Source organism: Phoenix dactylifera, chromosome 1, assembly GCF_051530095.1.
Source record: "Phoenix dactylifera cultivar Ajwa chromosome 1, Ajwa_hap1_PhDact_Kaust_v1.1, whole genome shotgun sequence".
Taxonomy (NCBI): domain Eukaryota; kingdom Viridiplantae; phylum Streptophyta; class Magnoliopsida; order Arecales; family Arecaceae; genus Phoenix; species Phoenix dactylifera.
Genome location: NC_143190.1, coordinates 46,209,186 through 46,225,709, shown reverse-complemented (window position 1 = coordinate 46,225,709; position 16,524 = coordinate 46,209,186). Strand labels below are relative to the sequence as shown.

The window sequence follows — 16,524 nt, the reverse complement described above, 5'->3', positions numbered from 1 at the left end:
TAGACATCCAAGTGACTTCTTGTCTTGGTCACGCTCAATACCCTTGTTCTCTAACAAGCACCTGCACTATCACTTCAGTGTCCCTACACTGTGGACTCGAGTCTCGTCCATCCAGAAGAAAAGTGATTTGTGCACTGATCGGATCGATCACCGTCCTCGTGATGATCCATTGATCAGGAGCATTTAGAAATTAATCACCAATGATACATGGCTCAAATTCTCAACTCTTGAGAATATGTATCATCATCTTATTAATTCCTTGGACGATTCATAGACACATAAACAATATGAATGAAAAAGATGCCCATTTATTATTCAATAATAATAAAGTCAAGTACAAATTTATGTCCTAGAATTAATAATGTGTCCGCCAGATTGGCTTCTAGGGCATACATCTAACATGAGGATGCGCCAAGCTCAGGCCGACATTGACTAGAACGTCCTCGCTCACGAGGCCGCTCAGAAGAATACCGTCCCCGAGGCTGCGAACGGCGTCAAGGATCCCCTGCTCGCGCGTGGAAAGCCTAGGGAGTTTGTTGGTGGTCCTGAGTCGGCTCGGCCTCCACCTAGGGTCGAACCCCCACGTCCGCTCGGAGCCCAAAAATAAAAACTTTTTCTTCCAATCGTGAATAGACGACGGAGCGCCCTGGAAGAGTGGCCGGCCCGCCCGAAGGGCGATATAGAGCCACTCTCCGTCTCCCGGGTTGGACTTCAACATGAAGAAATGTCGGAAGACATTCACGGAAGACGGGATCCCGTATGCCATACACAGTGACAGGAACCCGATGATCGTCCTCCGTGCGTTCGGAGCAAGTTGCGCCGGGATAAGTTGGTACTCCCCGAGCAACTCGTTCATGAACCCATGGAAGGGAAATCGTAGGCCAGCCCAGAGTGCCTCCAAGTACACTCCGATCCGACCTACGGAGGGGTTCGTTACCCGATCCCCCAACCCAGCGGGTTCCAAACGGAACCCTCGCTGAGGAAAGAACCACTCCTCGACCATCTCAACCTCCAACTCACTCATTGTGGACCCGATTTCATTCGGACCAAGTCCCATTAAGGAAAAGGAAAAACAAGAGAGGAGAGAGGATTGGCTACGAGCAGATGAAAAGAGGGACACCTGTGGGTGTTCGCCGGAAATAATGGAGGATCGGCTGCTCCGGACTGAGAAGGAGACGGGAAGAGGATGGAGACGATGGGAAAGAAATCGGAAGATGGCCAAGGAGGGATTTATATATAAACCCCTCTGACGGCCCAGATCTGCGAAGCGAAGCGCCGCTCCCCGCTCAGATCATGACGTGTGTCAACTCTGAGTTAATGCGCTGTATTCAATTCGAACCAACACTTCGAATATAGAAGCGTCTCGTCGGATCGTGTGGTTTCATCATAAGCCCACGATGCGAGGACGCTTCGAAAAACTAAAAGGTACTCCTCTACTGGAGCTTCCGAAAAAGGAGACGCCGCCGATTAAAGGCACCTCGAAGCGCGCGATAATTCAAAATTTTTCTAACCCACATTAACGCAGCCAAAACTACTTTCCGCGCTCGAACCTGCGAGCAGCTCGAGCTCGGAAGTCGGGGGGTAGTGTTGGGGGGAAAAATATCGCCACGCTCGCCCAAGCAGGGGTCGACCGAGCAGATCCCCTCCGGGCAGGGGTCAACCGAGCAGATCCCCTCCGAGCAGGGGTCCACCGAGCAGATCCCCTCCGAGCAGGGGTCCACCGAGCAGATCCCCTCCGAGTAGGGGTCGACCGAGCAGCTCCCTCTGACCTGTAGGCGGCCAAGCAGAACCTCTTCGACCTGGAAGCGCCCGAATAATCCTACCAACCCAAAGACGCCCGACCCGCGCGCTGGGGTCACATCCCTCCGTAGCAGCTCCCTCAGTTTTTCACTAAAACTATGAACAAAATAATGAAAAAGACGATCCTACAAGCTAATCCCTGAGCTAATTTTTCACTCAATCTTATTTCCAACAGCAGGAATAAAAGGAAAATGAAGAAAAAAAGGAAAAAAGGGCTACTGGTAACCATATAGAAGGGGGAAAAGTACAGGCAATTGGCCAATTAAAGACTCTTTGAACTACTTCGAAGATCACCTTGTGTGCTGGAAAAAGCTAAAGGGAGTGAAATTAAGTGTGAGTTCCATAGTTATCCTTTTGATCGAATAGTTTCCAAATTTCATAATAATAAAAGAAAAGAATGCAATGTTTTTAAGGTTAATGCTCCCATTTTCTTTTAGTTTAAGTTAGATCATGTCCATTTAGTTATGGGTTCATTAATTCTTTATTCATTATCTTCATACTCCCCAGAGTTTTCATGAGTTAAATAGTTCCAAATGCTGAATGGATCTTGCACCATGAGTATCAGTATGAATATATTACAAATCAATAAAAAGATCATCCAACATGAAAAAGGAAAGAAAAGAGAAAACCACCAGGATCTTTAGCTGAACAACTTCCTCATTCTGTTTAGAAATCCTCTTTCCATCTATGTAAACAACTTCACATGGCATGCTCAATAACCAGTTTCCGTATCTTATTTAGAGTTTCAGACCAGGAAAGTAGGACAAAGGAAGAACAAAACCAAATCAAGCAACATAGCCCATAAATTTGAGTAAGTACAAATCATGGCATCACATAAAAGACGGCATGCCGTTAACATGTGCGATGCCTAGAAGTTGAAGTTCGGTTACAGAGTACAATGATTTATATATGAACAGTATATAAGCATGGCTCTCTACACATTCCTGCAAAAATAAGCAGTTGCAACGAGGGGGAAATTTTCATCACAACTCAAACTGCAGTTTTGCTTTATTAGGACCTTCACAAGTAACAAATTAATTAACGCAAATTTCTTTTCTATAAAAGCATGGAGCAGGGAATTTCATGGGGAAATATCTGAGTTTATGTACGACATAGTCAACTTTGACAACCAACAAGCCTAACATTGGGAGTGAGAACACACTTAAAAAAAAAAAAGAACTACTACTATGTCGCAATTCTAAGAGGAGATTTATTACCTTCCAGTCCCATGCAAAAATACTATCACTGTCAGCCAAATATATTAAATTAATGCAACTGGTTTAAACCAATTAGGCATTCCAATGAAAGGACAAGCAGGAGCCCTTATCCTTTTCACTCAGAAAGTCCTTTCACCCATGCACAGAAATTAAGTTGATGCATACACATTGTCAATTATAGGAAACAAAGTAGAAGGCAAATTCTAAAAAAACTGTGGAAGAACATTAAATTATCAAGGACATGTATAGGTGTACCAGCAGTCACGAAGCCACCCGGTGAATTAATGAACAACTTGATGTCCTTCTTTTGGTCTTCTGCATCTAGAAATAAGAGCTGGCTGATGATCAAATCAGCAGTCATGCCATCCACCTACCCATCATTAAAAAAAGCAAAAAATAAGAGAAAATCAATAAACAACAAGAAAATTAAAATTTTCATAAGTTAAATTAAGTAAAAGATGAATATCTTGTCATAAACCAGTCCAATTACATTAAAAATGAATCAAAATTATCAAAAACGAAAAGTATCAATTACTCTACAATATATCAGCAAAATATAGCATAACACCCACTGTCCATATTCATATAGAAAACTTGATAACAAGCATTTTGAATAAGCAGAAGTTTCACCGGTATTATGCTTATCATTATACAGTCTGGAGCTAGATGTAACTTAAGCACAATTTCTATCCTAAGATTTTCATTAATTCCGATCATGAACCATTCTTCTATCAATTCCTACTTAATACCATCTGTTCCAACTCAAAATTTGTCATTAAATATTTTCACCGCTTCCTTTAAGTTTTCCTCCACTTCTCGGACCTTCATATGTGCTCCATTTGTTACGAACTGTCTCCCATAGACATCCCAAATTGGCTCTTATGTCCGATTGGTTTCTCCATCCTTTGCAGGTTGCAGTGCATCAAATCAACATGCCAATCCTGAAACATGTTCATACATGCACATGGTAGCGTCCTTATAACCGATATCATAATTCTTATAACATAGAAAAACTTGTTCCAGGCTACCACACGACGTCTCAACATAAACCCTACAAAGCTAGCATCCACAAGTATCCTCCTTATTTCCTGGCTTCATATCCTTAGGGAATCTTATTGCTGTTCATAGATTTCCAATCAATCCTACTATGTTGTCAAGTTTTGTTCTAGTATCCCCCTACAGCCTTTGCAAGTCAATTCCTCCTCCCCCTCTTTTTAGGCATTTTAACATGTTAGGCCCTTTTCTCCAATCCAATCCAAAAGGGGAAGCACCTGATTTTTGGTAATCGGGACCAAACAGTCGCTATTAGTGAAGTATTGACTGATTTGATCGATCGCATCTATTTAACAAAGATTCCAATTTTGATTTTTCTATTATTATAACACAAACTGCTTAATGGATGATCCACTCTTCATTCATCCATTCAACAAATTTCTTAATTACGAGAAAGAAATGCCATGCTACCATCAAATGACCATATTTCATGAACTTATTTCAATGAATACATATGAAACCACTTCAAAGCAATGCGCGGTTTAAATAGAAAATTCAACAAATGAAGCCAGAATATGAGATAAAAATGGGTGTTTGTGAGCCTTGGAGCCCAAGAAGACGATCCTCTGGCGGAGAAGCATGTTAGTAGTGTCGAGCTCCTCGAACCTCGGCATCCCAGAAACCCCGGCCACCGTACCCGATAGAGCCCACCCCTCCGACAGCGTCCTCCTACGTCCCGTCAATGCGGTGGCTCTAACTGACTGGTGCGCTTTTTTCCTGAGTCAGGCGGCGCTGCCGCCTCTTGCCATAGGGAATCGAAGGAGAAGAGGAGGGCACAAGAGAAGAAGAGAAAGAAGGAAAGATGGAGGCGAAGGCGGTCGCGACGGTTTCCATTCTCCGCTCGCCGAGGGCCTCCGAGAGTGGGGGTTCGAGGAGGTGAGAGGTGGGACCGGATGAGTCACTATCGTTTAGTTAAATAAAAAAACCCGATCTTTTTATTTCGGGTTTTTTTTCATAAACATTCTTCTAAAAATTCAAATATATATAAATATTTTTAAAATTTATATTTATCTTTATATTTTTATAAAATATTTTTTTAACAAATTTCATTTTTTCTAACATCATTAAAAGAAATCAAATTTATTTTTAATTAAAAATAAAATAAAATTTTGAAATTAGTTTTTTATTTTTTATCATGAAATATTTTTTATATTTATCCATTAAAAATAATTTAATTATTTTAATTTAAAATTATTAATTTTTTAATGATATTAGATGGGATGAATATATATGAAAAATAAGGATAAAAAATAAAATAGCAAAATAAATACTTTATAAATATATATATATATATTAATATTAAAAAATATTTATATAATTTTGATATTTAAAAGAATATGTATGTATATATATATATATATATATATATATATATATATATATGTATATATATATATATATTATTTTATTTTTTTCTCGCACGGTTTGCGTGGGAGCCGAATCCATCAAACCGGTAGAAAATCCATCTAATCCCGGCCCTAAATGAGTTGCGCTCAGCCAATACGGTCCGATGAGATCCAGCCACACGTGGATACTACAAGCACCCGTTTTCCCACGTGCATCTCTCGCGCCGTCTAACAGCAAAAACCAGAGCAGGCGAAAAGGCCAGCCTAGCCGGAGCCATTTCCCGGGCTCGGTACCTCGGGCTCGATCGAGTCGGTCTTCCATTCCGCCCTCGCCATCCAAGCTGCTTTTTCTTTTTGCATCGCTATCACCGGGGGTGACGCCACTCGGTCCGTCCCGAAAAGAAGAACCCCAAGCGCCCAAGCCCTTGGTCGGCACGGCAAGAGAAGCGAAGCAAAACCCCCCTCCCATCCCGTAACTCTTCCCCTTTCTCCTCTCCTCCTTTTCCGTCGGCCATCGCCAAAGTAAGTCGAAACAATTCTTTCTTCTTCTTTTTTTAAGAAAAAAGAAAATCTTCCATCCAGTATGCTTGTTCTATTTGAATAATTCTCTCTTTAATTTAATGTTCGATGGTATAGGCTTAGGGCCATCTTCACCTTCGTTATAGTTGGAAAATTTATTCTGGGGACTGCCTATTCATGGATGCCTGTTTCATATTCTTCTGGGCATCACAAACTCGAAATCAGCATATGTTATATGTCGATGAATTGTTTGCTGAAATGTTATCCCTGGCAAAGAAGGAGGTCTTTTGCGGGCTAAGGAAGGAAAGAAAGTCTCTATCATTTTGGGCACCGATTCTTTCATTTTCGATATCATTCAGGGGAAGGAGCTCCCAGGTTTCCAAACTCCATATTGCGTGAGCTTTGAACGTATCAGTCCAAGTGACTAGCTTGGTCTAAGAGGGAAATATTGCTGGTTATCTCTATGTAGTATGCTTATTGGACGATAACGAGTAAGGGGCCCGAGGTGTGGTGCGTGGTATTTTCTAGCTAAAACAGGGGTTAAAGAAATTTTTTATATGCAATATACAATACATAAGTTTTTTTTTAAACTAATGCATTAATGTGTCTTGTTAGTGGACGTATTGTTTGTAGCAAGAACTGCTTGGTAACATGAGCATTTCTGAGCCTTATTACTTTTGACTCAGCAATTCCGGGTGTATTGGATGGTTCAGTGGAATCCATCTAATTCAATCAGTCCCGTTTGCATAGTTTTGGAGGCAAGATCTTAGAGTATTTCGGTTAAATTTTAATTCAGATCCTAATTCTGTTGGGCAACAATACTTATGCCTCTTTGCCTTATTCTCTTTCTCTTGGTCCTTTTCCATCAGTGGCCTTTATTGCATTGCACTTATATCACAATTTTTCAAACCAGAGGCCACAGCAGACCATTTTGCAATCATAATATGTTTTATTAGCTTCACTTGCTAAGAGATAAATTGCAAATATTTGTAATCTAAGATTTCCTTGTGAGGTAGTTGTCTCAAGATTTGAAACAATGATCGATCATCGTCATCATTGTCATCCAAGCCTATCGTCAATCAAATATGGTCTTGGCTATGGAGCATGCCTCTAAGTTGAGATGGTTCCCTTGAAGGATTGACTAGATTTTATGGATAACTATTAGTCTAGGATCAGCTTATAGCTTTGTAGTAATGGGTGCCAGACACTTGAGAAGGTAAATATAGGCCTACAATGGAAACTATATGGCCAATTGGTGACCAGGCACTAGTCTGTTATGCATTATTTGTCATAGTTTGATTTGATGCAACTAGGCCACAACCCTCCAAAATTACCGTGAACTTGGGAAGAGATGAAGCATAGAAAGAAAATGGAAGATTTCTTTTTTATTTTTGATTAATTAACATATAGTCAACACTATAATCAATTGTTATCTGAAATGTGCGTTAATTTAGCATGAATTCATGTTGTTTGATTGTTATTGAAGAGGGACTGCTAGTTTAGTGCTGGATTTCCTTCAAGCTTATTGATAATTTCTTTTATATTCAGAGGAGCGAGTCCGTTGCTGCTCCACAATTTTTTGCACTTGGTCAATTGTGTCCCCTTGGTTCATCTTTTGATTCTTGACCATGCCATCTTCTCAGTTGAACCTCCTCCATGCCAAGCTCATCCAAAAATTTGTTCTCTCCTTTCCCATTTTAAAATCAAGGCTTAATAACTTTGTGCCTATACAATTTGTCAATAACTTGCAAATTTGGGAAATATCCAACTCCAATCAAACTTAAAAGGAAGAATTGGGAATCTTGTGCCATTGAAAAAGAAAGATATATAAAAATGTAGTGAAAGTTCTGGACTCAACTTGCATTATGAATTACTGGGTTGATTTTTTTTCTTGTATCAGTCATTTATCCTTAATATTCTATTTGTTTTCTATAAAAGAGATCGAAGTTGGGAGTTATTGTCTGCAAAACAAAGCAGTTTCAGTTTTTTTTTCCTTTGGGAAATTTTGGTTGTTACAGATAGAATTAAGATTGTTACTGAAGCATGGTTTCTGTTAAGAGTATAGCATCAGTCATAGTAGGCCATGAAAACTTCCTGCTCTTCATGATTTGAGAATTTGATATGGATCTATGATTCTTGAATTATATGCTTCATCATATGCATGACTTGACTGCAATTCAAGTTGAAAAGAACTATTTTGGAATCTAGGAATTTTCATTCTCAGGATTCCTACTTATCGTAAGTCCTTGTGATGCAAAACTTTCTTCGCAGTTGTGTTAAACTGTTAGTCCTATACGCACTGAAAATATATGTCAGTCATGGAATGAACCCAAAATGCAGTTATGGTTAAGAGGATTAAGCTGTAACAAGTGATATGTCTAATTTCTGTTTATTAAATAGAGATTGTCTGTTTTCTGGAAACTAAATTAAGGCTGATAGTGTTTCAAATACATCTAATTGAGCCATTATTGGAAACAGATTGGTTGGTTGGTGTGCATGCACTCGGACATATATATAAATTGTTAAATTAGTTTTAATATATTATATATTGGTTGCTAGTGCCGTGTTACACGTTCTCAAATAGTTGAATTCTCCAAAGATGCAATTTAGCTGTTCATCATTTTCTTTTAGAAGTTTCTGTCATTTCATCTTAATCCCTCTGAATTTAAATTGTTCTTCTACTAATGTTGGTATTATGCTTGTTAATGTGTTTCAGGCTGCACCTTTAGCATAGAGCCATAGACTGTTGGCAGATCAAGGATCTTACGTGGACTATTTTAAAGAATTCCACCAAGTTTCTTTGTTTTTTTCTTAAATTAATATCTTTCAGGTCCTATGTGTGGCTGACCATCTAATTAGCATTAGTTTTCTTGCTGAGAACTCATGGCTAACTTTCATGGACAGCCATTGCCTCCTGGAATTGATCCACTGCCAAATACATCTTTAGGTTCTGCTTCAATGAATCCTTCTGTTTCTTATCTTCCTCCACCTTATGTGAACATGCATCATGATGGACATTCTAACAGCTCTGGAAGCTTTTTCCCTGTTAATCCATCTAATCCATCCTTTCCTAAAGCTCAAAGCCAATTTCCTCATTTACAACCATCTTCCCTGGTACATATCATTACCAGGGAGAGTCAGTAAAAGTTGCTCTGGTAAGAGTAGGTTGCATAGGTTTAGGGTATCTGAAGGAGTTTCTGTAACTCTCTTCATTTTTTTTTTATGGAAATTGGTGCACTAGAACAGACCATCTCTCATAAGAAAATAGCTGTAATATCTCTCTCGAGGCAATGGCCAGTGGTCAATGACTAACCGTGTAGTTTTAGATCCTTGTAATTTATATTGCCTTTTTGAAAAAAAGATCATAATATCCGATTATGTCGAAGTGCTTCAAGGTTTCAAGCTATGGCTAGTGCGATATTGAAGGTTTCAAGCTATGGCTAGTGCTTCAAGGTTTCAAGCTATGGCTATGATTATGCATCAGAGATGACATTGAGGACTATGGAGCCAATTTGTTGAAACTAAACTTAGTAATCGTAGGGCAAGTTGTTCACCCATGGGTTGAATTATCCAAAAGAAAAAAAGTTCTCTGTCTATGTTTTTTTTAATGAGCATAGGGCTATGTCTAGTCAACCAAGTCATCTTAGATTGGGCTCAATTTGGTAGGATGAATCAAGCATGATCAACCTAAAATATACTAGATTAGAAACAGGGGCAAGGCAAGGCTTAGTTTCCATACACAATCAACTTAAATTTTACATTTTTCTCTTAATATATGTTTAAAATTTACTAGTAATTCTAATATTTTTCCAAGCAGAGTATCCTTAGACAAGAGATACAGGTAGCCTATCCTTAGACAAGAGATACAGGTAGCCTTTTACATATTCGATCACATAAGAATCTCATAGACCGACATGCTCACATCCTCATCTAATCTTTTTTTTTTTCATTTTTCTCAATTTTGTGCACATTTTCCATTATGAGGAGCAAAATACATGCGAGCTTGCAGTTCGACTATCTTTCTTCCATATTTTCTACCTTATCGCTTCTTCAATATCTTGATTTGTAATCTCTGATCCAAATTGGAGATCTTTGAATACCTTTGGCGAGAATCGTATCTAAGTTTTATCTAATTGAAAAATATATTATATTTAAATAGTTCCAAAAGAGGCATTTATATTTTTTTTTTCTACATCCAATCATTATTTTGTGTATCGAAATTATCACTCCATTCAATACAATAGACAATGGTGCCATTGACTGAGTATGATCCATTCCTAGTATAATGGATGAAAACACCCACACAAATGTCTTTGCCAAAATTTAGGCTATGTCGGTTATTCGTCTAATAAAAGAGAGGGACTCGAGGATTGATATAGATAGAAGATTGACAAAATTTGCCTATAGTAATAAACTAGAATGCCATATAAATTTCAAATAAGGTATGGATATAACCAAGTTAACTATATCATGTTATCATCCAAGTTGTGTTTGCGAGACTCGAACTAAAAGTGCATATGATGCATGAAATTCCCCATTTTATGATAGGATACAGTGATCAATTGGCTGCCAATTTCTGCTAAGTTGCATGTGTTGCATCTAATCCAAATATTCCTAGAATAAGTATATTATGCATTAGCTATACTGGTTCATGACTAATCCTCTACTTTCTTAAGTCTGTTGAGAGCGAGAGAAGTTAAGAGAGCCTTCCATGATTCTGAAGTTGTACAGGAGTTCGAGTGGGAAGAAAAAAAATCCAAAAAAAAAAAAAATCAGCCATTGATCATGACCATTTCACAGGCTGGCCCCCGCAATTCTAGGTAAAATGAACAGCAGATCTAGGAGATCGCATGTAACTATTTACGCGCAAGTCCGGATAGGATCTAGGTCGAAGCCAGTGCACCCACGCGAATTCTATACGGAATCTCGCGTAGGAGTACGTTCCGTTCTTGCCCCTCTCCTCCTCGCTGGGAGTCGGAATCCGCCCAAGCCTAACCCTTATCTACTCTCCATCAATCCGCCGGTGACTAAGAACCCTAGGAGATCGGAAAAATCCGTTCTCTATCTTCTTCTCTCCATTTTGATCCAGATATCATTTTTTTCCTTATTTTTTGGATCATTTTCTTCACTTTAGGGACCAATTGAATCTCGGGGTATCAAGTTTTCTGTTTTTAATCCTTAAATCGAAGATTAACGTCGCTTCCTATGATTCTTCTCTGAAAGGTTCGATTTTGGTTGTGGAAGTTCTGAATTCTTCAACCCCATTTCAGAAAGCCCCCTTTTTTTCATGGGTTTTAAGTAGTTTTTTTTTAAAATAATCAGCATCTGTTTCGATGTTCTTATATATATATTTTTTTGAACAGTCATTGCATTATACGGAGCTTTGGATTGTCCACCCTTTATTTTCATCTTCTAAGCTGGAGACAAGGTCAGCTATTCTATGTCTCTTATACTGTTTGTTGGAAAATTGATTATCCAGTAGCTTGCAATTTTCGGAATTTTTCAAAGATTTTGGGAGAAGATGCTTGTACTTGTTTACTTCGTATGAAATTATAGTTGTGGAGTTGGGGGCATACTGAACTGGAATTTTCTGTCCAATCTTTTGCTTAGCTTGCAAAAGACGAGATTTCAATGTTCTTTCCTCAAATATATGGTGGTTATAAGTAAAAGAAAGCACCACAGTAATAGTTTAATCAGTTTTCTTGTAAGCAATTGGATTTGGAAATGCGATGCAATTATCTTATTCAAACCACCGAAATCTGTAGCTTTCATTTGCTTGCGCATTATCTGAGTAGAATGTTATAATTGTTGGAGTTGCATGTCAGTTTCTACTGTATTGCTGATTCTAATTGATGATTTAATTTCAATAGGGTGTGGTGATTTATCTTTTGGATCCAGTTTTTCATTGGTGACCAATTCATCTTAAACTGATACAGTCATGCATCAGCACTGCATGTGACTCAAGTGAGAAATTCCCAAAACAAATACGTGGTTCCAACTCAACCTTCTTTTGTTGCCTGCTTGGAACACTTTGTTTGCTTATTTGCTTACTTCTCAGATTTAACTGTTAGTTTGCGACAGTTGTTTCTCACATTGGCTGCTGTACATTACTTTCAGCTAGTGGCTAACTTTTTCATTTTCATCTCAGGAATGGACTCATCTGGTTTTTCGATTCAAAAAAAAACTTTTTTTGAGGTTTGATCCTGGCTTTGCCTTATCGGAATTGAATTAGATTCTCCTCAATTTGTTCAGTGGATCGCCTAAAACGGTAGAAAAAGAAACAACTTTTGATCGAAGAATCTTTTTCACTAGTTTCCACTGGACTGAGAAATTTATAGTGGCGGGTCACTCTGTCATTGCTACTGCTCCAGAATCGATATAAAAGAACTGGAATTTCCGATGAAAAGGGGATCGTGATGCGTAGAGTGGTTCCTTTTATGCTCTTATTTGATTGTGTGCATTTGGATTAGAGATGGGTCTTCTCTGTCATCTCCATCCCCTAAAAAAGACGGCAAGAAATGCTGTTAATTCCTCTGATAAATTCACAAAGTTCGTTTCTTGGCGCAAGATTCCTCATAACCCTGCTGTTTTTGTTAACTCTATCAATCCTTTTCCCAGATTATATGATGGAATTTCAAATGAGAGTTCGATGCCTATCAGCAAGCAAATGCGCCAACACAATGGCAGTCAATTTGAGTTTCGTGGAATGAGCTTTCTTTTTGTTTTTCAGAAATCCATTCACAATTTGTCAAAAACCCAATTTTTTGTTGAGCCTGCATCTGCCGAGGAAACCCCAACTTCAGATAGCAAGCAAATCTCCAAGGATGCTGAAAAGATTTGTAAGATTCTCTCCAACCATTCCAATTATAGCATACCATCTTCCCTAGATGAAGCCGGAGTATCAGTTTCACCCGTCCTTGTGGCAGAAATCCTTAAGAAGCTAAGCAATGCAGGGATGCTTGCACTTGTGTTCTTTCGTTGGGCCGAGAAGCAGCAAGGTTTCAAGTACAGCACTGAGAGCTTCCATCATCTAATCGAAGCACTTGGCAAGATCAAACAGTTTAGATTAATCTGGAGCTTGGTGGAGTCTATGAGGCAGAGGGGTCTGTTGACCAAAGATACCTTCGCATTGATCACTCGGAGGTATGCCAGAGCTAGGAAGATCAGAGAAGCCACTGAAACTTTTGAGAAGATGGGTGTGTATGGCTTGAGTCCGGAATTATCAGACTATAACTGGTTGATTGATATTATGAGCAAATCCAAGCATGTTAAGAAGGCCCAGGAGATCTTCAATGACATGAAGAGGAGGAGAAGATTCAGTCCTGACCTGAAGACCTACACCATTCTTTTGGAAGGTTGGGGGCACGAACTGGACTTGAAGAGGTTGAAGGCAGTTTATCAAGAAATGATCGATGAAGGCTTCAAACCGGATGTTGTAACCTATGGGATACTTATAAATTCTTTCTGCAGGTCTCGAAGATGCGATGAGGCCATAAAGATCTTCCATGAGATGGAGGCAAAGAATTGCAAGCCAAGTCCTCACATATATTGTACTCTAATCAATGGCTTGGGTTCCGAGAAAAGATTGAGTGAAGCTTTGAAGTACTTTGAGCTATCTAAAGCTAGTGGTTTCGCCCCTGAAATACCCACTTATAATGCTGTAGTGGGTTCTTACTGTTGGGTTATGCAATTTGAGGATGCTTTTAGAATGGTGGATGAAATGAAGAGATGCAGGATTGGTCCGAACACCCGTACTTATGACATAATTCTGCATCATCTTATAAAAGCTGGCAAGATAGAAGATGCCTATCAGGTTTTCCAGAGGATGGGCAGGGAGGCCGGTTGTGAGCCCCTGCTTAATACATATACTATGATGGTTAGCATGTTCTGTACCGAGGAAAGAGTAGATATGGCTTTGAAAGTATGGAAGCAGATGACCGAGAGGGGAGTTCTTCCTTGTATGCACATGTTCTCAGCATTGATCAATGGACTATGCTATGAAAACAAGCTGGATGATGCTTGCAAATACTTCCAAGAGATGCTGGATAAGGGGATTAGACCTTCAGGCCAGTTGTATAGTAAATTAAAAGAAACTCTTCTTGATGGTGGAAGGAAGGATTTGGCCATTGATATGGGTCTGAAGCTGGAGAAACTAAGGAAGACCCCACTACAAGGTTAAGGATAATGGTTAATAGTACTGCACAAGTTTTTTCACAGTTTGACATGTTATCCTTCCAAATGTTATTCGTCAAGCATATTTGGCTGCCTAGAAAAAAAGGCGAAGCCGTGCTTTCCAGGTGGATGAAAACATCACAATTTGTTCAGTATTGTTACCAATATTTGCAAAATATATGGAACAGCATGAGTATATCAAGAAGTTTCTGAAGCTACTGGATTTTTTTCTTTTTATAGCCATTATACTGTCTCAGGCAGCTTAACAAGGTACATCATTACCAGGGAGAGTCAGTAAAAGCTGCATAGGTTTAGGGTATCTGTAAACTCTCTTCATTTTTAGGGCATCAATGATTCCGCTTGGATCTGAATTGCTTATTAATGGGAACTCTGTATTGACTTTCTGCTTTTTTGGGGAGCACTGTTCATGGAAGTACCACAGCCATATAATCTCATGTAGAGTGTTTTCTCATCTAAGGTTCTCTTTTTGTGTTACATATATTCTGAACATAAATTTGTTTGTATTGTCAATGTCTTAGCTATTTCTGTCAATAGACAAAATTTCTGTCTGAAGTAACTATAGTTGCTTCATTTCTGAAGCAGATAAAGTTGTGTTTAGTTGCCCATAGAATGCAAAATGTCGCATAAATTTTGGCCCAATTTTTTTTCGTATCATTAGCATTCTTTCGATTGTTAGTACTTTGTTTTGAGAGATACCATGCTTGTTGTTGGTTACTCCATCTTTAATATGGAAAAGCTGCCAATAGAAATTCTGAACAGCTCAGGGCCTGTTTGGGAAATCCAGCAGAATTAGGCATTTAGGCTGGATTTCCTAGGGGAATTGCCACTGTTAGGCCTGCCCGGGCCTTTTTTTTTTTAAAGGTCTGTCCTAGGCTTGGCCTGTATCCCATATATTGGCTTGTCAGATTGCATGATGAAAAAAAGAGACATATGGAGGTCTTTTTTTTTTCTCCCGCAGGATTTGACCTGGACAGAGATCGGGTTGATATGGGCCTTACCTAAATAGATAGTGTAATCCATGATCTAACAGCAAATCTAGCCCAATGCTGCTGGATTTTCCAAACTGGCTCTAATACAGATGAAGAAATGGTTTCACTAATATGGTCTTTCATTGAGTTGGTATTACAGAAAAAATAAGAAAGGCTACCCATGCAGCACCTGATAGTGGAGAAGCTGGGAAGAAATCAGTAGAATGACTTGATTGTAGTGTTTCCAAAATAGGTTGCTGCAGGGGAAATGACTTGGAAGTTGCTGTTGTTGGGTTCCTCTTCACCTAAAAGTTCCTGCAGAGCGTGTTTTCAGCTGAGGTTCCAAGAGGCGGCTCAAGTGCTATGTTCTTTATGAAGTTTAGGAGTGTGGCTGGTGTTCAGTTTAAATCACCTGAAGATGCCGCTTCTTAATTGGCGAAGGTTTTCATGACAAGGTTGGTAGTTATTGTTGAACCGAGCTATTTTGTATGTATCGGGTTCTTATTGTGGTGAAGGCTTTTTTGGATGTTTGCATTGGAGCTGCGACTGCCCCCTATTGATGTCCTGGGTACTTTGAGAAAACCTCTTGCTTATGCCGTTTAGATGCTTATTCTGCTGTTGTTAGTACTTTAAAAACTCTCTGGTTGTGTTTTAGTATGTTTAATAGTTGCGACTTTTTCCAGGAGTTTGTAAGGCCGTTTCTGGTGCTGTTTGTGTGTCATTTGTTTTGCTATAGGGATTCTGGCTTCTCATGATTTCTTGTTCCTCTTGTTCCCTGGGTTCTGTTATGTTTATTTTGCACCTTTTTGCTTTCTACCATGAATGTGTAGTGGTCTGTCAGACCTCATATGTTCTTTGCTTTCTCAACAGAAAAAAAGAAAAAAAATCTACACATGGCTTATATCTTGTCATAAACCAGTCCGATTTCGTTAAAAATGAATCAAAATTGCCAAAAACGAAAAGTATCAATTACTCTACAATATATCAGCAAAATATAGCATAACACCCACTGTCCATATTCACATAGAAAACTTGATAACAAGCATTTTGAATAAGCAGAAGTTTCACCGGTAGTATGCTTATCATTATACAGTCTGGAGCTAGATGTAACTTAAGCACAATTTCATCCTAAGATTTTCATTAAATCCGATCATGAACTATTCTTCTATCAATTCCTACTTAATACCATCTGTTCCAACTCAAAATTTGTCATTAAATATTTTCACCGCTTCCTTTAAGTTTTCCTCGACTTCTCGGACCTTCATATGTGCTCCTTTGTTACAAATTGTCTCCCATAGACATCCCAAATTGGCTCTTATGCCGATTGGTTTCTCCATCCTTTGCAGGTTGCAGTGCATCAAATCAACATGCCAATCCTGAAACATGTTCATACATGCACATGGTAGCGTCCTTATAACCGATATCATA

At 39.0% G+C, this 16,524-nt stretch overlaps 1 protein-coding gene across 22 annotated transcripts; it reads left to right on the top strand.

Moving 5' to 3' along the window:
• The first annotated feature begins 5,642 nt into the window (after nucleotides 1-5,642).
• On the top strand, nucleotides 5,643-15,851 carry LOC148715337 (uncharacterized). 22 transcript variants are annotated; one of them, XM_089924541.1, is made up of 6 exons: nucleotides 5,707-5,938; nucleotides 11,299-11,363; nucleotides 11,806-11,899; nucleotides 12,084-12,446; nucleotides 12,554-12,774; nucleotides 12,889-15,851. In XM_089924541.1, exons 5-6 carry the CDS (start codon nucleotides 12,585-12,587, stop codon nucleotides 14,112-14,114), a joined length of 1,416 nt encoding a protein of 471 aa, XP_089780667.1. In that variant the 5' UTR covers nucleotides 5,707-5,938; nucleotides 11,299-11,363; nucleotides 11,806-11,899; nucleotides 12,084-12,446; nucleotides 12,554-12,584; the 3' UTR covers nucleotides 14,115-15,851. The 22 variants fall into 22 exon arrangements, with proteins under 22 accessions (XP_089780664.1, XP_089780655.1, XP_089780654.1 ...); XM_089924540.1 differs by having other exon boundaries at nucleotides 11,806-11,926; XM_089924542.1 differs by having other exon boundaries at nucleotides 11,806-11,926; nucleotides 12,862-15,851.
• The last annotated feature ends 673 nt before the right edge of the window (nucleotides 15,852-16,524 follow it).

Excerpts from the sequence above, each read along its gene's own strand:
- LOC148715337 (XM_089924531.1), top strand. The coding sequence starts at position 12,408 with ATGGGTCTTCTCTGTCATCTCCATCCCCTAAAAAAGACGGCAAGAAAT.